Consider the following 25546-nt stretch of genomic DNA (forward strand, 5'->3'; position numbering starts at 1 on the left):
TTGTCCTGCTCCCGGGGGCGGGCCCCGGTGCCCGGACTTCCGGCATCCTCCGGCGTTGGGGCTCCGCGTTCTGTGTGCGTGTTCGCGCACGCGCACCGGGGCTTTTGCTTCCTGTCGTTGGCCAGGTCACCGCTCGCCCTCGTTCCCAGGCTTTGGCCTCCGGCGGGCGGGGATTCCGGGGCCTGCGGGACTGGAACGCCGTCCGGCAGGGCTGGCATCCAGCGGACGCGGGCTGTGCACGCGAGGGTTCTCGCGGGCCGGGCGGAGGCTGGAGCCGAGACCCCGGAGCTCGAGCCCCGGAGCCCTCGGGCTGGGTCGGAGAGGCCGGGCTAGCGGCGGCGACACTAAGGAGCGGCGGGGCCCGGTCCCGACCGTCTGCAGCGCACGACACGGTGAAGCCTCGGGAACGACGTTGGCCCGAAGGGAGCTTGTCCCGTAGGCCCAGAGCTGGCTCCTCGGGCCCAGAGGCCTCGGGAGGCGGAAAGGAGGGACTCGGGGAGAGGAGCGCGCCGCAGGAGCAGCCCCCGGCCGGAGCCTGGGGAGCCCGGAGCCGGTCAGCGAGTCCCGACGAGGTAGGTGGTGCGTCTGCGGCCTCCAGGCGGCTGTTGATCCTGCGCCCCTCGGAGAGCAGGGCTTGGGGAGCCCGCTCCGGACCCCACGAGAGAGCGACTGAGAAGGTTTGACCGCTTTGCCGGGGTCGAGAGGCCGGGCTGGAGGGCAGGACCGCCTGCTCCGATGGGGCTCAGCTGGGGCTTGTGAGTTCTGGGTGTCCTGAGGCAGTGGGGGCCCCAGGCTTGGCCCGAACGTGCCGCGTCCACCTCTCCCTCCATCCCCGAGGCCCCTCCTCCTCTTTCTCTCGCCTTCTTGCAATCCTGCACGTGTCTCTCAAGACTCATCCGCACTTGGTTTTGTAATCTAAGCCTCCGCTGACATGCCACGCCCCCCTCCTCCGCGGGTTCTGCCTGGTGGACTCGCACCGTGTAGTTAGTGCGGGATGAGTCTTCGAGGCGTCTGTCCCGCTGCCTCAGTTGAGGGAGGCGGTGATTGGGCCTGAGAAGGGAGGTGACTTGTCCCAGGTCACTAGGTCTGCAGATGGGATCGTTAGCAATATCAAACTCTTAGGGCAAGTGCTCTGTTAGTTTCTTAATAAGAGATCTTTTTTGAGCATTGCGTTTAAGTTTGTACAAATAATTGAAAGACTGAGCCGCACCTGAGTGTATCGCGTTACTCAGAGCATCTTGTGGATTTTCTGATCTTGACAGAGTTAGTAAAACTGTAATTGTTTATTTTTATCATTTTATATTTAATGATGGAATTTTATTTTAATAGGATTCCATGTTCATCCACTGATGAAAAAGTGTTTTCCCTGCAGTACCATAATCATGTGGGAGTTACAGGCCTGTGGGTGTGTACTCAGTCTTTGTTTTACTAAGCCCTACTGGAAAGTGAAAGGGCGGGTTTCCCACAAGTGTCTAGTGAAGTGCTGGGCAGGGCTCGTTCACACTAGCTGTTCCTGGCTCGCTTCACTACCTGCGTTTCCTCCTTCAGGTCCGCCTCTGCTTTCACAGTCGTGCAAGTTATTCCGAGAGCAGGGGAAAATGAATCAATCTCTGGTGAGTTTTGTTGTTTACTTATTTACTCCCTTCTCCATTTTGTAGGCTTCCCTCGTGGCTCAGATTGTAATGAATCTGCCTGCAATGTAGGAGACCCGAGTTGGATCCTTGGGTCAGGAAGATCCCCTGGAGAAGGGAATGGCAACCCACTCCAGTATTCTTGCCTGGAGAATTCCATGGATAGAGGAGCCTGGATTGACTCCAAACAGCGGCTAGCACTTTCACTGATTTGTAATAACACTTTAGGAGGCCCAATAGTTCAGAATTTAAAATGGAAAAGTAGGAATAGGTAAAAGATAGGGTTAGACAAAGCATAGAGAGCAGGTCAGCACCAAGTGTTTCTGGCAAGTTCTATGTGTAGATTCCAGGATCCTCCAGAGGTCTTAAAGTCACAGAACAAGGCTTGAGTTCTTGACATTCATTGCAAAAAGTGACAAAGACCATCTATTGCTTGCCTTACGTTGTCCTTTCCAAACACTTATCCTTGGGTGTTAAAGGTTTCCTTGATGTGATATGTGGTGGGAGATGGGTGGGGGAATCAAGTCAGGGGGACTTGGGGCTCCAGCTGGATGGCAGACAGGCAAGGGGGAGGCCTCAGTGAGTTCCCACTGCCGCTGGTCCTGGGCCCCAGTACGTAGTGCACGTCCACGCCCTTGGGTTCTTTCTCAGTCATGAGTGAGGTTGAGAACATTTTCATAGGTTTAGAAGCTGTTTCTTCTTTTTTAATTAATAGACTTTTTAGAACAGTTTTAGGTTTATGGGGAAATTGAGCTGACAGTACAGAGTTCCCTATAATCGTCCCTCTTGGTTTCCTCCTGTTATCGTCTCACACTTGTGCGGTGCATCCTATCAATTGTTGATACCTTCCTACCACCTGGAGTCCGTAGTTTATATTAGGGGTCACTCTGTGTTCAGGTCTTGACAAGTGTGTAGTGAATGGCCTTCAGCCACCAAAGAAGTACAGTATAGAACTGCTTTGCCACCAGAAACAACCCAGGGCACCTCCTGCTTGTCTCTCTCTCTGCCCCAGCCCCCAACAGCTGCTCATCTTATTACCGTCAATGTATTTTTGTCTTTTACAGAATGTCACGTAGTTGGAATCGTACAGTATGTGGTCTTCTCAGACTGGTGTGTTTCTCTTTTTATATGAAGGGCCTGTTCATGTCCACAGTCCGTCTTCCTGTCTCAGTACTGGTTTGTTTTGCTTGTCTTATTGACTAACAGAGTAGCCTTAAGTATTTATAAATGTTTCCAGTTGGAGTCATGTTAGTGAACATTGTTTTCCAAGTTTTTTTGTCTTTTTACTTGATTTTCCAGCAATAGCATATAATTCTTTAATTTTTTTCATTTTGAGAGGTTGAATACTATTCATTTAAAAAAATTTCTCAAAAATTTCTCAAAATCACAAGATTTTTAGTCTTATCCACACAAGTGAATAAGAGCACCCTCCTTGGTCAGTACTGAAGTACAACTTCTTTCAAGGAGGTGAGTGGAGGTGAGGAGGGAGGAATTCATTGGTCTCGTGCTTCTCTTCTGGTTCTTACTTTCTCTTTCCGGTTCTGGGCACTGCGTCCGCCACTCTCTTGCACTTGGTAAAGACTTTAATGTGTGAACGTGTGGACCCCCCAGTCCTCAGGGGTCGGACACAGGTATGTCTGGTGATGTCTGGTTGGAATATGGGCTGAGTTCTGGAAGATTTGCTGTTGCTGTCTGAGACAGGTTTCTCCAGGCTAGACCAGGGCAGTGCTGTACATATCTCGGTCTGCCTTGGGCAGTGACTACTTCTGCTGGTATGTCTCAGCAGCAGCAGGGCAGCCTCAGCCTTCCCAGGCCAACAAAGTCTGGCTCCCAGTCATCTCGGCGTGTAGAGCTTGGGGTCAGGGGACATGAGCCATTCTGCCTCTTCGATTGTTTCACAATCAAGAACTTTGATTTTCAGTCAACATCAGGAGTTCATCATCGTCTCTAATAGACCCTGAGCTTGACGAGCTCGTTTCCTTAACTCCTCCTAACCACTCCTGTCTCCATGTTCTGTTGAGAGCTGCTGCTGCTGCTGCTAAGTCGCTTCAGTCGTGTCCAACTCTGTGCGACCCCATAGACGGCAGCCCACCAGGCTCCCCCGTCCCTGGGATTCTCCAGGCAAGAGTACTGGAGTGGGTTGCCAGTGCCTTCTCTGTCTTTTGAGAGCAGCTGAACCTTATTGGTTTTAACACACAGGCACTGTTTTGTAAACTTTTCTGGGCAATTGCATAAATTTAACAGACCCATTATGTTTAGTTATTTAAGTTTATTTCTGTGTTTTCTGATTCATTCTAATTTGCAGAGTGATGAAATACACAGTAGATAATCAACAGTAATAGCAGGTATTGAAAAGCATGTTTTGTCCAAAGAACTGTGTTAAGTGCTTTCCGTGAAAGAGCCTGTTTGGTACTGATCTGTATCATGTGACAGGCACCATTATTGTCTGTATTCTAGAGGTGATGGTACAGGAGGAAACAGGCTGTAATGACTGTGTGAGTGTGAGTGAGTGTGAATTAACTCAGAAGATCCGCACTCACAGGTCTGGGTATGGCAGTTTCCGGTTCTGTTGTGTGCTCTGTGCCCCTCTTCAGCAGTAAGTGAGCTCCTTCCCTGGAATGTGTTGGGGGATGAAGGGATTCCAAGTACCTGGCTGGGCATTAGGGCGGGACGAACCAAGCTGTTTCCAATAGCTTGTGGGCAGGCCAGGGTCAGGTCGAGGCAGGCTTATCTCTGTAGTAAAATACGGAACTGGGATGTGCTGCCTGGCTTGCTCATCGCCTTGGTAACTGGTGAATACTACAACTCGGTTCCTTCTGTGAGTTGTAGGAGGAGCTCAGGGCAGGAGCAGAAGAGAAGCTTGGGCTGGTGATAAACATTGGGAAATGTTGAAGTGTAGAAGGTTATTAATGCCTGGAGAATCCCCATGGACAGAGGAACCCGGGAGTCTACAGTCCATGGGGTGGCAAAGAGTTGGACACAACTGAGCGACTAAGCACAACATGGCACAGCACAGGTTGTTAAAGCCATGAGGCAAGATGGGATCACCATCAGAGCCAAGGGTACAAGAAAAGAACTGAGCCCCAGGGCCCTATGATGGCTTGAGGACGACCCAGAGGAGAGGAGGAGCCAGTCAAGGAGCGGCTGGGGAGGACAAAAGAGAACCAACTGGTATTATTAGTGTTCTGTAAGCAGAATGAAGGATCACAGTGCCTCTTGGGTTTGCACACTGCCCTCAGGCCTGTGCTTCTCGAGGGCACAGGCTCTGTCTGCTGGTCTCGTCCTCAGGACTGTTGCTGGCTCATAGTGTAAGGCTGTATTTTCTTTTTTTCCTGTACATTGAGCAAACTCATGGCAGTATATTATATTTATTTTCCTTCCATAAGGCCCATAATATAGAAAAGGTACACAGTGTAAACTTGACCAGTGAGCTGGGTGAGCTCTTGTCCCCGTGTATCTGCTCCATGTCACCCAGTTCCCACTATGGTGCCATTACAGGGGTCAGTGTCATTCAGGGACGTGGCCGTGGACTTCACCCAGGAGGAGTGGCAGCACCTAGACCCTGAGCAGAAGACGACCTACAGGGACGTGATGCTGGAGAACTACAGCCACCTCATCTCTGTGGGTGAGGAGAGAGAGAAATGAGATTTCCCTCTAACTTAATGGTTTTAACTTTGAACTTGTGGGCTTCCCAGGTGGCACAGTGGTAAAAGAACCACCTGCCAGTGCAGGAGGTGTAAGAGATTCAGGTTCGATCTTATGAAACTGAATTGGGTTGGGAAGATCCCCTGGAGAAATGGAAACCCACTGCAGTATTCTTGCTTGGAAAATCCCTTGGAAAGAGGAACCTGGCAATCTGCAGTCCGTGGGGTTGCCTAGAGTCAGCTGACCAAGTATACACACACAGAGACACACACTTTAACTTTGAACTTGACAGAACAACTGGAATCATCTGGGTACCAGGTGGGGCATGTGGTCTCTACCTCAAGGTAGGTTCTGATTCTGGCACAGCACCAATGGCACTTCTCTCCTGTAGCTCATAAGCCAGCCTTTTGCTTACATGACAGATCTGGAAGCCCAGCAGCCAAGTTCAAGTTCTCTCTTGTATCTGTTAACAGGGTGTCACATTATCAAACCAGAAGTCATCACCAAATTGGAGCAAGGAGAAGAGCCGTGGGTGGTGGAAGGAGAATTCCTGCTTCAGAGTCACCCAGGTGTGTGAGGGGGGTGGCAGTAAGGAGGGTGGTCACTCAGGAGTGTTTTTCCCTGGAGCTTTTTAATGGTGCCAAACCTGAGAAGTGACTGAAGAGTTGTTCTTGCACTCCGGCAACTCGAATCTCTCTCCCTAAGGCTTTTTCCTTCCCCACAGCAGCTTGTGTTGGTAGAGCTTCCCACTCTGGTTTCTGCTCTGAATCAAAACCTGCTCGCTTCCTTCCTCCTCTTAAACCTCAGAACTTCTTATGGCATTTTGTTGGCAGGAATATATATCGTTTGTCATTAGAGATAACTCCTGACTCTCCATGTTCTCATTAGTTTCTTTCTTCTTTCCCATGAAATGCCTCAGGCTTGTTTCTGTCCCTGGCTTCACTTCTCACTTCTCTTTCTTTGAGGTCAGAGTTCACACCCCCATCCTGTGCATAAACCAGTGAACTCAGTTCACCTGTGCTGTCCTGATCACAGGCGCTGGTCATTCCTGCTGGAGTTTGGTGATAGCATAACAGGGTCTCCCTATTCCACCAGATGCTCACTTTCATCTTGTCTCTTACTTTCTGTTCTGTCGGCAGTGTCTTGAATCATGTTGTGTCTGAGCAGGTGCTCAGTCAAGTAGGAGACAGAGAAATGAGTCCTGATTCATTTACCACCCCCACCCTGCCCCCTCCAGAAACATCCCTGAAGGGTCTGCCTCACCCTCTGGTGGTTTATTCCACAAGCTCTTTAGAAGGTCCTCCTATCTCAGGTATTTAAGGCTTTTATGTGTTTCATGCTACTCTGTCTACCTGTTGCTGGTTCAGTGTTTCCTGAGAGAGTGCAAATCTCATTGGATTTGCAAGATGTGTTCCCCTGACTTCTGAATCCATCTTATCACTAGTCTCACAGGATGAGCCAACAGCCATTCCCTGTTGATTCCTAAAGGCAGTTTAAATTCCTCTTCCTTTTAGAATCATACAATATTGTCCCTATGTTGCCCAGAAATTATAATTTTTTATTGTTTCCTAAACTTCATTTGGTCCACACTTCTAAAGGTCTCTTCTGTTTCACTGAGGTGTGGGTTATTTGTCCAGATTACACATTCTTTAAGTCTGAACTCAAATATTCAACCCCTCCTTAGAGTTTTCACTTTCAGCTCTAATACCAGTTTCTTCCTTCCCTCGACTTCAACTCCATCTCAAGGTGATGCTTTAGGAAAAAAATCTAGGTCTGATCAAGAAATCTGTTGACCGTGTTTTTTGCTTGGGCTTCTCCACCCACCCTCCTCAAGTTTTGATAGATTCTGAGGAAACCTATCTTTTCTCAGGTTTTTGCCTCAGGAAAGATAGATTTTGAGTAGATCAAAGGCTGGAAGTCAGGCAAATTTAGTAAAACAACAGGAGCAGAGACTTGCAATTGAATATAAACTGGGGCATAGTTGGTACCAAACCATCTCAGTGTAGGTGGTAGCACCGTAGACTGTGCTCTTTATCTCCATGCGATATGAAACGACTTGGTGTGAAGTGGAGACCTGCCTCTCGCACAGTCCTCCTGGCCCTTGTGCAACAGCTAAACTCATTGTTCCCCCATCAGTTGACCTGTTTGCTGTGAGCCCTTTCATATCTAAGAATCAGGCATTTATCCAGCATCCTCTGTCTTCAGATCATTGCTCCACGTTTTATTTTACCTTCTGTACTCAGCTTTGAACAAAATTTTGAAATATTAATGTGTGCATGTACTCAGTCATGTCTGACTCTTTGCAACCCCATGGACTGTAGCCTGCCAGGCTCCTCTGTCCATGGCATTTCCCAGGTAAGTGTACTGGAGTGGGTTGCCATTTCCTCCTCCAGGGCATCTTCCTGACCCAGGGATCAGACCTGTATCTCCTGCACTGCAGGTGGATTCTTTACCGCTTGTTTTTATCAGCTTTCTTCACCACTGGAGATCATGGAGCTTGTGTGTGTGCATGTGCAAGTTCATTCCAAACCAAAATAATAAGGGGGAGAAATACACTTGGAATGGTTTTCACCTGTCCAAGAAGCTAGCACCTGTGCCACAATGAAATGCTTGTGTACAAGTCACATGTCATTTCTTACCTAGGAAGTTGCATAAAAATTGGTTAATCTTGCCTCTTTTTAGAAGAAGTCTGGAAAGTTCATGATCTGATGGAGGGAAGCCAGGAAAATGAAGACAAACATTCAAGGCAAACTGAATCCATTAACAACAAAACCCTGCCTGAAGGGAGAGGTAATGGTCTTGGTAAGACTTGTAATGTGGAAACAAGCCCTGTTTCTTCAAGAAAAATATCCTATCAGTGTGATTCATGTGAAAAGAGTTTAAAGTCTATTTCAGAATATATTAGTAGTGATGGCAGCTATGCAAGAATGAAACCTGATGAATGTAGTGCTTGTGGGAGATCACTTCTCCATGTGAAGCTTGAAAAAACTCATCTCGGAGATAAACCTTATGAATTGAACCAAAACAGGGAGGCTTATGCTCTAAATGAAGAAAGTATTTATCAGAACATTCACATTTTGGAGAAACCCTTTGAATATATCGAATGCCAGAAAGCCTTTCAGAAGGATACAGTGTTTGTTAACCATATAGAGGAGAAACCCTACAAGTGGAACGAATCTGAAATAGCCTTTCTCCAAATGTCAAACCTCAGTGTGCACCCAACAACTCATTTGGAAATGAAACCCTATGAGTGCAACGCATGTGGGAAATCCTTCTGTAAAAAGTCCAAGTTTATTATCCACCAGAGGACTCACACAGGAGAGAAACCTTACGAATGTAATCAGTGTGGGAAATCCTTCTGCCAGAAGGGCACCCTCACTGTCCATCAGCGAACACACACAGGGGAGAAGCCCTATGAATGTACTGAATGCGGGAAAACCTTCTACCAGAAGTTACACCTCATTCAACACCAGAGAACTCACTCAGGAGAGAAGCCCTATGAATGTAGCTACTGTGGAAAAGCCTTTTGCCAGAAGACACACCTCACACAGCACCAGAGAACACATTCAGGAGAGAGACCCTACGTTTGTCATGACTGTGGAAAAACCTTCTCCCAGAAGTCAGCCCTTAATGACCACCAGAAAATTCACACAGGCGTAAAACTCTACAAGTGCAACGAGTGTGGGAAGTGCTTCTGCCGCAAGTCTACCCTCACCACACACCAGAGGACACACACGGGAGAGAAGCCCTATGAGTGCAACGAGTGTGGGAAGTTCTTCTCTCGGCTGTCATATCTCACTGTGCATTACAGAACTCATTCAGGAGAGAAGCCCTATGAATGTAATGAGTGTGGGAAAACCTTCTACCTTAACTCAGCCCTCATGAGACACCAGAGAGTCCACACAGGAGAGAAGCCCTATGAATGCAATGAGTGTGGAAAGTTATTCTCCCAGTTGTCGTACCTCACCATACATCACAGAACTCACTCAGGAGTGAAGCCCTACGAATGTAACGAATGTGGGAAGACCTTCTACCAGAATTCCGCCCTTTGTAGACACCGGAGGATACATAAAGGAGAGAAGCCCTATGAATGTTACATATGTGGGAAGTTCTTCTCGCAAATGTCATACCTCACAATACATCACAGAATTCATTCAGGAGAGAAGCCCTACGAATGTAACGAATGTGGGAAAACCTTCTGCCAGAATTCAGCCCTCAACAGACACCAGAGGACACACACAGGAGAGAAAGCCTATGAGTGTTACGAGTGTGGCAAATTCTTCTCTCAGATGTCGTATCTCACTATACATCATCGAATTCATTCAGGAGAGAAACCTTTTGAATGTAACGAATGTGGAAAAGCCTTCTCTCGGATGTCATACCTCACTGTACATTACAGAACTCACTCAGGAGAGAAGCCATATGAATGTACCGAATGTGGGAAAAAATTCTACCACAAATCAGCCTTCAACAGCCATCAGAGAATTCACAGGAGAGGGAACATGAATGTACTTGATGTGGGAAGGCTTCTCTGAAGTCAGATCTCTTATAACGTCGCAGAACCCTCTCCATATAATGAATAAGGAACTCCTACCATCCTGAGTTGGAGAGTTCATACAGGTGGGTGTGAACAAACCTGTATTTGTCAGACTTGGAACCTGAAAGTTTGCAGGTTGGAAACCTCAGCTGTAACTAGGCCACATGACATGCTGACAGGAGTAAAAATCTATCAGTATTTAAATTGAACATAGTTTCACTATGAATTCAAACTTTTACATATCAGGGAATTCAGACCAAGGGGATATCTTTCAAGGAACGTGGAAAACATTCTGTTGGAAATTATGAAACTAAAATTTATGTTTCTGATAAAATGTCAAGCTTTTGTAAAAAAAAAAAAAAGAAACCACAGAGGATGGCTGTTTTGAATAAACATGCTCCTTATGTACATAGAAGCTGTAAAATCGCTGGGTAGCTAATTAAGATGGCAGCATGGCAACATTAAGCTCACACTGAGTGGATCTTGAGGGTGTTTGGGTGTTTCTGTTTGCTTTTTAGGATGCTGCATTACAGGAGTTGTATGTTCGGCTTGAATCATGTTTGAAAAGGCATTGTATCCTTATTAGAATAATTTCTAAGGTATTTTAAGTAGGACCACTATGCTAGCATCTAAATATGTATAGATAATGAACTAATATTTGAAAGATATGAAGTATACTTCTCTTTGTGCTCTTCCCTAGCATTTATAAATGGATTTTATTGTTGTTAATGAAGTAAGTCTTCCATAAGGAAACCAATGTTTTTAATAGTGTTTTAACTGTATCTGAATCAGCAAGAGATAAAAATCTGTGCATAAAGTAGAAAATTGCATAGATAATTTAAAATGGTTAATGCCACAAGTCTCTGTAGTAAGGGACAGCTGTAGGACTCATTGCAATCAGTACGGTTTAAAAAATGTACTTAAAATAGTCTCATTTTAATCTGTTTTTTTCACTTACTGTTTTTTATTTAGATGCCTTTGTAAGTGTGTAGAGCACATGTACTATGTAACCCAGAAATTAACTGTATTTTTATTTGATACGATGGTGTTTTTAAGCACCATGGTTTGTTCCTTCCTGAATGGATTGAGAGAGCAGGTTCGTATGGGTTGTAGCTAGTGTTGCTGAGTGACCAACCTAGTCACTCATTCCTTGTTTTTGGCTGCCCAAGTCTGGGTATCCATTCCTCTTGATGGAACAGGGGATAAATCCTGATTAGTTTCAACCAATAACGATAATCCCTTTCTCATAGCCAGTAATTGGTTTAGATTATTCGGAGGACCCCATGCTAGACAGGTAAAGAAAATATCTTGAGCAGGTTATTTCTGGAAAAGGTTTCTTCAGAGCTTCAAGGAATCATGCCAGGTGAAGTGGGATCCTGTTCAACGTTTCCTTATCTGGCTGTGTCTTTCAACGATGGTTATAATTTGTGCATGGCAGAGCAGAAAGACTGGAAGAACCTGGGACCTGGATGATGCTCTTGAGCTACTGAACCAGCCAGCCGTGTAGCCACTCTATCTCTGGACTGTTTCTTTTGTGAAAAACTGAATTGTAGATTGATTTAGGTTGCTTCTAGTGATAACTAAAGATATAGAGCAATTGACAAGTGGGCTTTAGGCAAATCACTTTTTTTGAGGTGTTGATACAGAGATGATCTTATTTTCTGTAAATTTTGGTGTAAATATCACTCAAATATTTGAGTATTAGAAAACTTGAAACAATTCAATGTGTATGTTTTCCTCTATTTTTACATTACTGACCTAAGAACTTTTGGAGCCTGATATGATGTTAGGTATATCTTTCTTTCCATAATGCATGACATAAATTTTGTTTAGGTTAATTTGTTATTCATGGGTCATTGCTACCGTGTTGTTGATGATATATGGCGTAAGGTAAGGACTCACTTCTGTTTCTTTTCCAGTGATTAGCCTGATAGCCTGTATCATTTGAGTCATCCACCCCTTTCTGCAGAGATGAGATGCTGTTTCTCACGTGTTTCTGTCACTCATGGCTCCTGTTTTTCTTGCTCATCACTTTTCCATCAGATTTGTCTAGATGATCTTGAGTCTGCTGTATAACAGGTACTAAGATTCTGGTACAGTGTATAGTTTTATGTAGGAACTATATATTCATAGTATACTTGTTGAAGGTTTCCCACACTAATGGGAAGTAGCTTAAGTATTCGGTATGCATTTTAAGTAAAATATTTGGAAAGGTTATAAATGATTTACCATGTTCTTTTTCTGTTACGAAGTGCCTGATACCAAAGGGCCCTATACATGTGTATGTGGCCCTCAACTGCCTCTTCAGTAATACGGTTGTAGAATTTCTCTATTGTTTCAGAGACACCAGTGTTTTCATACTATTACATCTCTGAAATAGTGTAACACAGTCTAATTTAACTGGTGTTTTTTCTTCCTTAGAGGTACTTAAAGTAATGGTTTGTCTTATATTTGATGGATGAAATGCAATATTTGAAAAGTTTTTAACTATTCCTGGCAAGACCTGCATTCACAAAAGAAGGCACCATGGGAGATGGCCCACTCACCCATCCAGCAGCAAGGAGTGAATGTGGAATTGTGGCAGAGCACAAATGCTTGCTCTTTATATGCACAGTGACTTCATCCTGTGGAGCGTGAGCAGATTAGGAACTCCCAGTGGATTTCCAGGGGCTAAGCCAGGGGTTGACCCCTCCCAGCACCTACAGGTGAGAGATTCTCCAAGGTTCTCACCCACCCACCCCCACCCCCCGTCATCCTAGTGTTAGTGAAATGGTGGTTCATTGGTTGGCCTCTCAAACAGGTCAAAATGAAGACCATTGTTAACACCAGGGCAATATTCCGAGGCCATGGAGTGACCCTCTCTTCTTTATTCCACTGCAGTGACTGGTAATGTTTCTATCCTGGTGACTGGTAATGTTTGTATCCTGCAGAAGTGTGTAAAATGATACTGACCTGGACATACCTTTTAAATTTAATGCTGTATCGTGCAGTAGTCCCTGTGTTTATAAACCCCTGAGAAGTTCTATACACAAGAGAATGTGTATACAGGGAGTTTCACCACAGCAAGATTTTGAGGTATCCTAGGTGACCATCACTAGAAGAGGTGGGTAAAAGGTGGATCATGCATTGGGGTGGTGTCTAGCAGTCAGAGTGTGTGTTGTACTTGCATGTAGCACATCCAATTAGCAGTTTTAGATATGAATGGAAAAAATGGATGGAATGAGATGTCATACAAGTAAACAATGCTTATATCAGTTAAAGTTACACACAAACCCTTACAGAAGTTACAATGGTGAGTGCTAAAGGTCCTACCTTTATCAGTGAGTGCCTGTGAGGGAAGGGATGGAACTGGGGTTTGGCATGAAGAAAGAATGGGGTCTACACAGAAACCAACACTGATATGTTTTGAGCTGAGTAGTACAGTTAACATTGTGCCCAGGACTTCTCCAGAAATACTGAAGACATACACACAGGAAAATTAAAGACCCACACTTAAAATCCTCAATAATGTTTTATTCTGTTCAGTTTTAGCCAGAATTTTATGGCTCAGTTGCCTAAATGATACCTGTGCCTTTTCTGGCAGAGCTGCTCAGCCAACATCCCCCCACACCTCAGGTCAGCAGCCAGTGGGTGACAACTGGTGCTCCAGGTACAGGCTTCTGGGGCAGGCAAGAATCAGACTTCATTCCCATAGGACTGGGCTGTGCATCTCACCTATTGGCCACTGTCTGTAAGAAGGGAGCAGGGCTTACCTTTGTTGTCTCCTGGGCTCAGAGCAGTCTTCCCAGAGGGCTGGTGCCAAAGGCATTTAAAGGCACAAGTACTGGGTGCAGCAACCTGGGGCAGGATAACAGTCAAGGTGAGCAGCAGACATACTGAGAAGCCGGGGAAGGAAGAGGTTGGGAAGCTGACGTGTGTGGGGATAAGAGCTTTTAAAAGCTTCCATGTGCACACTGTATGTGTGCAGGGTGGGACATGACTCAGAAAAGATGTGGAAAGTCCCTATGCACTCACCTAGCAACTCTGTAAGCTGGAAGTGAAGACTAAGGCAGAGTGGAACCAGCCTGGTCAAGCACTAAAGACGTACCCAACACAGAGCCAGCCTGCACAACTAGGGGAGTGCCGTCACATTGCCTCATGTTTGACTCACATTTGACCTCTGACACATTCCCATTGATTAGTGCTTGCTTCGTTTTTGACCAAGGAGGCCCAGGCTCACCTTGTACACACTGGGTGTGACCTAGACTCAGCTCTTTCTCCAAGGAGTCCTGGTTCTTCGTAGGGGCCAATGTTGGGAACTGACTTTGCTCACCACTCTGGGAGGTGTTACTCAGTGGACAAAGCTATGAAATAAGTAATTTTTTAAATGAATAATATTTTTTGATTCATATTTATCATCATAGGGAGGTCACATGAATTCTTTGATTTCTATGGTTGTCTTATCTCTTAAACTGGAAGTTTTGATTCCTAGTAACTTTTATAATTTCTTTTAGCTTTCTCCTACAATGTACACAAAATAGATTCAAATAAACAGCAATATTATCAGGAAGAAAACTGATGAGTGATTTTATAATTTTTGGCTGTCATTTTTGTCCTCAAACATGTTCCATTAAGGATGTATAATCATAACATAGAGTGCAGAGTTTCTTCAAAGAATCACTTCTTTTGTGTGGTCAAGTTGCCAATTTGATACTAAGTTGATTTCAATTTTAGAATCTTTTTACTTTTGAATATGTAAACCACTCATTTGTTCAAAGTTTAAAAATTCATAAAAAGGTAAAATCAAAGAAACCTTGCTTCCACCCCATCTCCACAAATAACATTCTTGGAGACCCTCTCTCCTAATGAGCTCTCTGATGTACATGAGCTCAAGTTTTCTCCCATGAAATCTCAAAGGTATGACACATACGACTCTACACAGGAATATTTTTCACATCTGCTGCCATTCAGGATACTTCTTGTGTGTGAATCACTTCATATTTAGAGTTGACTTCTTGTAGAAGGATTTCCCATATTATTATATTCATAAGGCTTCTCCCCTGTGGTGTTTCCTGGTGTACTGTGAGGGTTGACTTCATACAGAAGGACTTCTTGCATCTCTTATATTCATAGGGCTTCTCCCCTGTGTGGATTCTCTGATGATTAATGAGGTTTGACTTCACATAAAACCTTTTCCCACATTTCATTACATTTGAAGGGGTTCTTGCCTGTGTGAGTTATCTGATGCACAGTGAGGTATGATTTCAGAAAGGTTTCTCACATTCACTACATTTATAAGCCTTCTCTTCTGTGTGAGTCCTCTGATGCATGGTTAGGGCTGACTTAAAACAGAAAGATTTTACACATTTACTACACCCATGGAGTTTCTCTCCAGTGTGTGTGCTCTGATGTTCAATGAGATGTGATTTCTGGATGAAATTATTCCCACATTCTTCACATTGATAAGGTTTCTCCCTGTGTGTATTCACTGATGTGAAGTGTGGTGTGACTTCTGAAAGAAAGTTTTACTACATTCTTTACATTTTTAAGGTTTCTGCCATGTGTATTCTCTGGTGCTGAGGGTTGACTTCTCACATTCATTACATTTGAAGTATTTCTCTTCTGAGTGTGTCCTCTGATAAACCAGTTAGGCTTGACTTCATAGAGAAGGCTTTCCCACATACTTTACACACATGGCATTTCTTTCCTGTGTGATTTCTCTGATGACTATTAAGAAGCAACTTCACATAGAATGACTTCTCGCATTCACTGCATTTAAAGGATTTCTCTACACTGTGAGTCTACTGGTGTATAATGAGGGCTGATTTCATATAGAAGGCTTTCCCACATTCATTATATTTGTGTGGTTTCTCCCGTGTGTTTTCTGATGTTTTGTGAGGTCTGACTTTTTGTAGAAGGAGTTCTCACATTCACTGCACCCATGGGGTCTCTCCCTGGTATGAGTTCTTTGATGGACAGAGAGTCAAATTCATAGAGAAGGATTTGCCACACTCATTACATTCATATGGTTTCAACCCTGAGTGAATTTTATGATGTTTAGTGAAATTAGACTTCACACAGAAGGTTTTCCCACACTCATTAGTCATAGGGTTACTTTGCTGTATGAGAGACTTGATGAATAATTTAGGGCTGACTTAGAGCAGAAGGATGTCCCATATTTAGTACTCTTATAGGGTTTCTTCTCTGTATTTTTACCCTGGTGGAGGTGCAATGCTGATTTACCCAGAATAGAAGGATTTTCCACATTCATCACATTTGCAGGGCTTCTCCCCTGTGTGTGTTCTCTGGTGATCAGCAAATTGTGACCTGAGTAAGTTTTCCCATGTCATTGCATTTGAAAGGTTTCTCCCCTGTATGCATCTTCTGATGTTTAGTTAGATTTGATTTCACACAGAAAGATTTCCCACAGTCCTTACACTCCTGTTTTCCTCCCCTGTGGGAATTCTCTGGTGATGGTTGAAGTTTGATTTTGTGTAAGATTTCCCATAATCCTTACACTGGTAGGGCTTCTCTTACGTGTGAGTACTCTGGCTCAGCTTTAGGGCTGAGATCTGAGGGAAGGATTTCTTGCACTCATCACACACATGAAGCTTCTTTTGATGGTCGGTAATGGCTGAAGCTTCTTTTGCTGGTTGGTAATGGCTGACTTCCCAGGGGCTTTGTCACATTCACAGGTTTTCTTTCCTGCATCAGTTCTTTGCTGGATGGTGTCTTGTGCTTTCTGGAAGGTTTTCCCACATTTATTATTGTCACATGGCTCCTCTTGTGTGTTTTCTGATGTTCAGTGAGGTGGGACTCCTGGTAAAAAGATTTCTTGATGTGACTACATTCAAATATTTTCTCTCGTGAGTTTTATGAGGTTAAGTAAGATGGGACTTCTTGCTGAAATTATTCTCATTTCCATGAGATTTGTGGGTTTTCTCTACATTAATTTCCTGATGTTGAAAGAGGGTTGATGTGTCATACTCATTAACTTCAGAGTGATTCTCCTTTGTGCATTTCCTGCTGGATTTGGAGAGCTGACTTGTCACTGGTATCTTGCCCCTCCCTGTTCCTCATAATCCTGGGTACTCTCTTCTGTTTGAGTCTTCTGTGGTGGGATGGTGGCTGCCTCACTGGAGGTGGCTACTCTGCACTCATGACCTTCCACAGGTGGTCCCAAGGCCAAATCTTCTGTTGCCCACAAGGGTCCTCATTATGACTCAAGGGTCTCCCATCTTGGTTATGGTTGTTGGATGCTTCCCAGGATGAGTATCCTCTTGATTATTACCAAGAAGCAACTTCCCACGTATGTTAATTTCATCAGAGTTCTTATCTGAAACATTTTTATCATGCCAGGCTTCCCTGTCCATCACCAACTCCTGGAGCTTACTCAAACTCATGTCCATAGAGCCAGTGATGCCATCCAACCATCTCATGCTCTTCGTTCCCTTCTCCTCCTGCCCTCAATCTTTCCCAGCATCAGGGTCTTTTCCAGTGAGTCAGCTCTTTGCATCAGGTGACCAAAGTATTGAAGCTTCAGCCTCAGCATCAGTCCTTCCAGTGAATATTCAGGACTGATCTTTAGGAGTGACTGGTTGGATCCCCTTGCAGTCCAAGGGGCTCTCAAGAGTATTCTCCAACACCACAGTTCAAAAGCATCAATTGTTTGGCATTCAGCTTATTTTATAATCCAACTCTCCTATCCATATATGACTACTAAAAAAACCATAGCTTTGACTAGATGGACCTTTGTCAGCAAAGAAATATCTCTGCTTTAATTTAATATGCTGTCTAGATTGGTCATAGCTTTTCTTCCAAGGAGCAAGTGTCTTTTAAGTTCGTGGCTGCAGTCACCATCTGCAGTGATTTCCAAGCCCCCCAAATTAAAGTCTCACACTATTTCCATTGTTTCCCCATCTATTTGCCACGAAGTGATGGGACTGGATGCCATGATCTTAGTTTTCCAAATGTTGAGTTTTAAGCCAACTTTTTCACTCTCCTCTTTCACTTTCATCAAGAGGCTCTTTAGTTCTTCTTTGCTGTGGTGTCATCTGCATATCTGAAGTTATTGATATTTCTCCTAGCAATCTTGATTCCAGCTTGTGCTTCATCCAGCCCAGCATTTCACACGATGTGCTCTGCATGGAAGTTAAATAAGCAGGGTGACAATATACAACCTTGACGTACTCCTTTCCCGATTTCAAACCAGTCTGTTGTTCCTTGTCCAATTCTAACTGTTGCTTCTTGACCTGCATACAGATTTCTGAGGAGGCAGGTCAGGAGCTCTAGTATTCCCATCTCTTTAAGAATTTTCCACAGTTTGTTGTGATCCACACAGTCAAAGGCTTTGTTGTAGTCAATAAAGCAGATGTTTTTCTGGAACTTGCTTGCTCTTTCGATAATCCAGCGAATGTTGGCAATTTGATCTCTGGTTCCTCTGCCTTTTGTAAATCCAGCTTGAACATCTGGAAGTTCACAGTTGACATATTGTTGACGCCTGGCTTGGAGCATTTTGAGCATTACTTTGCTAGCGTGTGAGATGAGTGCAGTTGTGCGATCATTTGAACATTCTTTGGCACTGCCTTTCTTTGGGATTGGAATGAAAACTGACCTTTTCCAGTCCTGTGGCCACTATTGAGCTTTCCAAATTTGCTGGCATACTGAGTGTAGCACTTTCACAGCATCATATTTTAGGATTTGAGATAGCCCAAATGGAATTCCATCCCCTCCACTAGCTTTTTCATAGTGATGCTTCCTAAGGCCCACTTTGCATTCCAGGATGTCTGACTCTAGGTGAATGATCACACCACTGTGGTTATCTGGGTCATGAAGATCTTTTTTGTATAGTTCTTCTGTATATTCTTGCCACCTCTTAACATCTTCTGTTTCTTTTAGGTCCATACCATTTGTCTTTTATTGTGCCCATCTTTGCATGAAATGTTCCCTTGATATCTCTAATTTTCTTGAAGAGACCTCTAGTCTTTTCTATTTTTTCCTCTTATTTCTTTGCGTTGATCTCTGAGGAAGGCTTTCTTACCTCTCCTTGCTATTCTTTGGAGCTCTGCATTCAAAGAATAGCAAGATATAGCAAGGGTATGGGAGAAGGCAATGGCACCCCACGCCAGTACTGTTGCCCGGAAAATCCCATGGATGGAGGAGCCTGGTGGGCTGCAGTCCATGGGGTCGCTAAGAGTCAGACACGACTGAGTGACTTCACTTTCACTTTCCACTTTCATGCACTGCAGAAGGAAATGGCAGCCCACTCCAGTATTCTTGCCTGGAGAATCCCATGGACGGAGAAGCCTGGTAGGCTGCAGTCCATGGGGTCGCACAGAGTCAGACACGACTGAAGTGACTTGGCAGCAGCAAGGGCATATCTTTCTTTTTCTTCTTTGCCTTTTGCTTCTCTTCTTTTCTCAGCTATTTGTAAGGCCTCCTCAGACAACCATTTTGCCTTTTTGCATTTCTTTTTCTTGGGGATGGTCTTGATCCCTGCCTCCTGTACAATGTCACGAACCTCCATCCATAGTTCATCAGGCACTCTATCAGATCTAATCCCTTGAATCTGTTTGTCACTTCCATTGTATAATCATAAGGGATTTGATTTAGGTCATACCTGAATGGTCTAGTGGTTTTCCCTACTTTCTGCAATTTAAGTCTGAATTTGGAAATAAGGAGTTCATGATCTGAGCCACAGTCAGCTCCCAGTCTTGTTTTTGCTGACTGTATAGAGCTTCATCTTTGGCTGCAAAGAATATAATCAGTCTGATCTGGTGATGTGTAGTCTTCTCTTGTGTTTTTGGAAGAGGGTGTTTGCTATGACCAATGCGTTCTCTTCACAAAACTCTGTTAGCCTTTGCCCTGCTTCATTCTGTATTCCAAAGACAAATTTGACTGTTATTCCAGGTATCTCTTGACTTCCTACTTTTGCATTCCAGTCCCCTATAATGAAAAGGACATCTTTTTTGGGTGTGAGTTCTAAAAGGTCTTGTAGGTCTTCATAGAACTGTTCAAATTCAGCTTCTTCAGCATTATTGGTTGGGGCATAGACTTGGATTCATGTGATATTGAATGGTTTGCCTTGGAAGCGAACAGAGATCATTCTGTCCACCCAGCAATGGTGGGATGAGATTTAGCACTTTCCTGTAGCTCAAATGGTAAAGAATCTGTCTGCAGTGCAGGAGATCAGGGTTCAATCCCTGGGTTGGGAAGATCCTCTGGAGAAGGTTATAGCAATCCACTCCGGAATTCTTGCCTGGAGAATCTCATGGACAGAGGAGCCTGGCAGACTAGTCAGTGGGGTTGCAAAGAGCCAGACATGACTGAGTGGCCTTTGTCTATAAGGTCATAAATAAGAAAAGTTAGGTGTACTTGAAAAAGCTAACACATTTCTTATGTAAATATAATTTATTACATCAGTGATTCTAATTTTTTAGTCCCAAGCTCCTATGATGAAATCCTGAGCATATACTTTCTCTTTTGATCAGAAAAAGGAAAAATAGAAAATATCTGCTACGTTGGAAAATGAAGCATAAAACTATAATGAACACACATAGATTTGCTGTTTTACAAAGAAGACCATCAGAACTTAAAAGAAGAAACTATAGCTGAAGGAAACACACAGATAACTGGTTGATTACGCCAACAAAAACCATGAATAGGAAGTAGAACAAGGAATATGAGTATACATGGATGTCAGAAGACATAGCAGGGGAAATCTTAGGTACGGGATAAAACATTTATGTATTCAGATAGAGCCCACTACCTATAAGCCAATGGGAAAATACGACATAGTACTTGTTCAACATATCCTTACAAAAACACATGATAAAATATTTTTTAAAATATTCACTCCCAATCACAAGTCACAGTCTGACAGGTTTTTACACTCAGTAGTCTGCTTTTCAGCTTTGCTTCCACAAAAATTTAGAAGTCCTCCAGGAAATGTATCTCCCTTTCCCTCTCCCTCTGCTTCTCTCTCTCCCCCTCCTTTCCTCACATACTTTGAAAAAATGATGCCTCTTAAACTCCATTTTCTCCAACACTAAAGTAGTTACTGCCTATATTTTTTTATTAACACACTATGGAAAGAACTAACTTTATCCAATAATACTTGATAACACTGAATTTCAATATATATCACATCATTTTGTTCTTCTCTCCCAACTACATCCTATGCTTCTAGCAGGGTTTATTGTATCTCTACTTGCCTTTGAGTCCCTCTGAGTAGATGTGTAGTATCTCAAATAGTATCAGAATTATCTGGAAATTTTTATTTCATACTGCAGTTTAGTTGACTTACAATGTGGCGTCAGTTTCAGGCAGATAACAAAGTGATTCAGCTATACATAAACACATATCTATTCTTTTTCAGAGTCTGTCTCCATATAGGTTGTTACAGAGTATTGAGCAGAGTTCCCTGTACTATATAGTAGGTCCTTGTTGGTTATCTATTTTACATACAGTAAATGTGTGTATATTAATCCCAGCCTCCTAAATTATCCCTCCCCCATTCCAGAATTACCTGGAAATTTTTATTCAAAACATGGAGGATAAACTGTCATAGCCCGGTGTCAATCTATATGCCTTATGAATCAGAATCTGCAAGTAAGTGGCATAGGCCTGTGTACTTAGGAAATGCTTTCTGAATAGACAGTCAAACCTATGAGTATTAAGAGATGAGCATATCTGTTATGTATTACCCATCAAATGAAGGAAAAGTTAAAAAAAAAGAGGCCCCACATGCTCTCCGGTGTCACAGTGCATGGTGAGGTCTGAGTCCTTGTCGCTCAGCCACTAACTAAAATGCAAATTCTAAGAGGGGAGAGAGTACAAAGCACTTCAGAACAGGTGTGAACTTGAGCTCAAACATCAACTAGTATAAAACACACAAGCGTTAACTACACACCACGCACAGTCCTAAACCCTTTCTTCAGGGTCTGGAAAGGCAAACCTCAAAAACAGGTGTAGGTGTGGGTAAGACATATGTATGAACTTAACCGCAAGTGTTTGGACAACATCAGCAAAAAAGGATGAATATGGCTTGATGTATTTAAGAAGAGGAGTCTTAAGTAATAGAGGGCAGCCCTAGGTTTATATAAGGCCAGCAACAAGACAAAACAGATGCTTTAGATTTTAAAACATATACTTAGAATTAGGAATGAAATAAGGCCTCAGAGAATAAGGTTCTGGTTTTGAGTGAGGTCACTGGAAGGTAAGAATATAAGGTATAGAAGACAGTTTTCAAAAGAAAATTAAAAAGTAAGAGAAACTAGGGAGAGATCAGTACTACATGTGCTTTCTGTGGTCGTCAGATACAGGAGAAGAAAAGTGTTAGAGCCTAAGTAAGTGGAAACAAGGAATGTGAGATTTACATTTTGGAAGAAAAGATTTCAGGGTTAGTCTCTGCCATACTGACAATGAAAGAACTGTAACACTTCAGGTAAAATGCAGCATAGAGGGCGGATAAGGCTGAGATGGAGGAGGTGGAATTTTTCAGTCACTGGGTAAAGCAAAAAGCTTAACTGAGTAACAGATGGGTACTGAGGAAGCGTTAAAGGGAAGGGACGTAGGAAGCCTAGTTCTTAACAAACTTCCCAGAAGACAGAGTGATCGAATGATCAGAACTGTTTGCTAAAACATCTTAATTACAATGGCATAATTTTTGGCAAATTTGAGGATAGAAAATGCTATTTCACTGTGATACTTTTTCTCTCTCTGATTACCAACAGAGTTGTAGATATTCTTATCATTTGTGTTTTTGTTTCCCATTTGTGTCTCCTTTTCATGTATCTTGTTCACTTCTCTCTTGGGCTGTTGGACTTTTTCTTATGACTGGTAGGAATTCATTATTTGACAAACTTTTATTAAATGCTAAACACACTATATGAGACAGTGGAAACAGACATGAAAGAGAAAAGACCTTGTTCCCATGAAGCTTACATCCTAGTGAAAGTAAATAAAAACTAAGTAGAATAATGTAAAAAGACTTGTTTATATTTCTACTTGAGAAAAGTGTGTAAGCTCCAGAAGCTCAGGGAAAGTGCTGGTTTATCAGTGTATCTTCAGCTCCAAGAGCATGGGTGGCACAGGATAGGAATATTTGCAGAATGAACAAACGAATGCCTGGGCAGGGGCAGGACTGAGAAGAAAATAGTCCATGGAGGGAAATGAATACTAGAAAAGGAGAAACCAAGAACAAAGGTCTAAGAAGAGGCAGGCAGGTGGTCGATGCTGGGAACAAGAACGGTCACCTTCCTTAACAGGCAGGCAGGAAAGGAAAGCACTGGTGTTTTAAGAGGGATGGAAGTACAGTTTGGGTTATCTGAGGCAGGCTGGCTTGCCATTCAGTTACTTTCAAAGGTCTGAGGCCCCTGAAGAGTATTACTGACACAGAGACCAAAGGTCCCAATTTCTGAACCAAGCTACCTGGTCTACATTTCCACTGGCTTCTTTTTTTCCACCTGATAATGGTTAACTCACCGGGACCACTCCAGCCTGGGAATTCTAATGGCCACAGCTCTTCTCCTTGCTCCAGCTTGATGATCACCTCTGGTTTGGCAGTGCAGTACCCTGTGAGTGAGACATGGGGTAAGACTTCTGACAAGCCTCTTGAACATCAGAGCCCCTGAAGGATGAGGAAGGTGCAGGTTCAGGAGTCACGTGAGAAAGGTGCCCATTTGAACCTTTCTTTTGGAAGGTGAGAACAGCAAGCTTTCTGTGCCCAAGCAAACATGTCTGACCCGTAAGATGAACACACTAATATCATAAAGCTTAACCAAGGGCTCATAAGTTTTGGCAGCTAATGAAAGAAAAACAGTGAGGCATTACACAGAGAAGACATCTCACCCACAGAGACTAAGTGGCTGTAGCTCTCCAGCATCACATCCCAGTATAGCGTCCTCTGATACCCGTCAGTTGTCACCACTCATCCCGGGTGAAGTCCACAGTCATGTCCTTGAATGACATGGGTCCTTGGCCAGCACACTTCTATTCAAACCAAAGAGATCAGTACTGAGTGACATGAAAGATACGCAAAATAATTCTTAACATGTTTTAAATTTACCATAAATATTATACAGGCTGCCAATCTGCACGCTGCTTTGTGGTTATAGATTGAAGTGGTATTGTGATAGGAAAATCCAGATGATGTATTAACTTATTAATTCCAACAAAAACTGAAGTTCCTACCATGCATCTGAAATTGTCCCAGCTTGCCAAGACTGTTGAGTTAAATCAGTCCTTTTTGTTTGGCCTTCAAGGAGCTTAAAGGAGACAAATTATATCTACAAATACTCTTCCTGTAGTAAGGTATTATTCAGTTCAGTTCAGTCGCTCAGTCGTGTCCAACTCTTTGCGACCCCATGAATTGCAGCACGCCAGGCCTCCCTGTCCATCACCAACTCCCGGAGTTCGCTCAAACTCATGTGCATCAAGTCACCCCATGGTCTGTAGCCCACCAGGCTCCTCTGTCCTCCACTATCTCCCAGAATTTGCTCAAATTCATGTTCATTGAATCGGAGATGCTATCTAACCATCTCATCCTCTGCCACCCCCTTCTCCTTTTGCCTTCTTTTCTAGCATTGAAGTAATATATACATTCTCTTAATCCACACAATAATGATAAGCTTAACTTATCTTTCTTTCATTAAATGTTTAAATGTAACCAATCTACTGTCTTCTTCCCAGCAGAGAAGAAAGCACTGGGGTATCTTCTGCCTCCACAGGTGGGAGGTGTGGCCACTGAAGACAATGAGGAGCCAGTGAAGACACGCATGCAATCTCTGTCGCAGCCATAACATTTACATTAAACAGCAACAAGGAGCTTCCCTGGTGCTCACAGGTGGAGAGTCCACTTGCCAATGCAGAGGATACAGGTTTGATCCCTGATCTGGAAGGATCCCACATGCCATGAAGCAGCTGAGCTCATGCACCACAACTATTGAATCTATGCTCTAGAGCCCAGAAGCTGCAACTATTGAGCCCACATGCCCTAGGGCCCATGCTCTGAAACAAAAGAAGCCACCGTAATGCACACCTCGACTAGAGTAGCTCCCACTTGCTGCAACTAAAGAAAGCCTATGCAGCAGTGAAGATCCAACACAGCCAAAAAGTAAATGCATGAATAGAATATTAAAAAATGAAATTAAAAAAAAAGAAATGATGACATCTTAAAGGTAGTAGAGTCTAGATGCCACCCAGGATGAGGTGAGGGGCAGGAAGGACAGGATGAACCCCATTCTGGTAGCTTTTTATCTGTTTCTACTTTTCCATCTTAATATATGAACAGACTAATAAAACGCCCGGAAATCCACTGGAAAACAAAATAGGGAACAGGGAAGAGAAACACTTCACCTGGCATTTGCTCATTTTCTGTTATTCTTGGAAGACTGTCCAAACCTAGGAAGGCATTCCTGGAAGAGGAGGAAGAGGCAACAGGATGATGAGAGCTCCTTGATGCTCCACACGCCAGCTGGGTAACTGTGATCCTGGAGAAGGAGAGCAAGGCTAACTTACTGCTTTAACTACTTACAACCCTGCCCACTAACACAGAAACATCTAAAGCAGAATTATTGAGCAAATGATAGTGTCTCAAAATATGATGCCTTCATTAAAACTGATATTGCAGAGGAGAAAACCTAAAGGCTATTTTGTGTAACTGTTTTACTACCAAGATATTAACCCCTTGAGTCTGAGAATCCTCATAGTTTAAGGGATAGGGCCCTTAAACTTAGGTGTTTTGTTTAAAAAC

General features: G+C 43.6%; 1 protein-coding gene across 6 annotated transcripts; it reads left to right on the forward strand.

Annotated features, from left to right (window-relative positions):
* The first annotated feature begins 92 nt into the window (after positions 1-92).
* Positions 93-25438, forward strand: ZNF12 (zinc finger protein 12). 6 transcript variants are annotated; one of them, XM_027527506.1, is made up of 7 exons: positions 93-572; positions 1549-1613; positions 5130-5256; positions 5750-5845; positions 7959-11892; positions 12235-12518; positions 24487-25438. In XM_027527506.1, the coding sequence occupies exons 2-5, from the start codon at positions 1599-1601 to the stop codon at positions 9809-9811; spliced, it is 2091 nt and encodes a 696-aa protein (XP_027383307.1). In that variant the 5' UTR covers positions 93-572; positions 1549-1598; the 3' UTR covers positions 9812-11892; positions 12235-12518; positions 24487-25438. The 6 variants fall into 6 exon arrangements, with proteins under 6 accessions (XP_027383307.1, XP_027383308.1, XP_027383304.1 ...); XM_027527507.1 differs by having other exon boundaries at positions 12428-12518; XM_027527505.1 differs by adding an exon at positions 1330-1405 and having other exon boundaries at positions 117-572; positions 7959-12518.
* Positions 25439-25546: the final 108 nt, after the last annotated feature.

This window comes from Bos indicus x Bos taurus, chromosome 25 (genome assembly GCF_003369695.1).
Source record: "Bos indicus x Bos taurus breed Angus x Brahman F1 hybrid chromosome 25, Bos_hybrid_MaternalHap_v2.0, whole genome shotgun sequence".
NCBI lineage: Eukaryota > Metazoa > Chordata > Mammalia > Artiodactyla > Bovidae > Bos > Bos indicus x Bos taurus.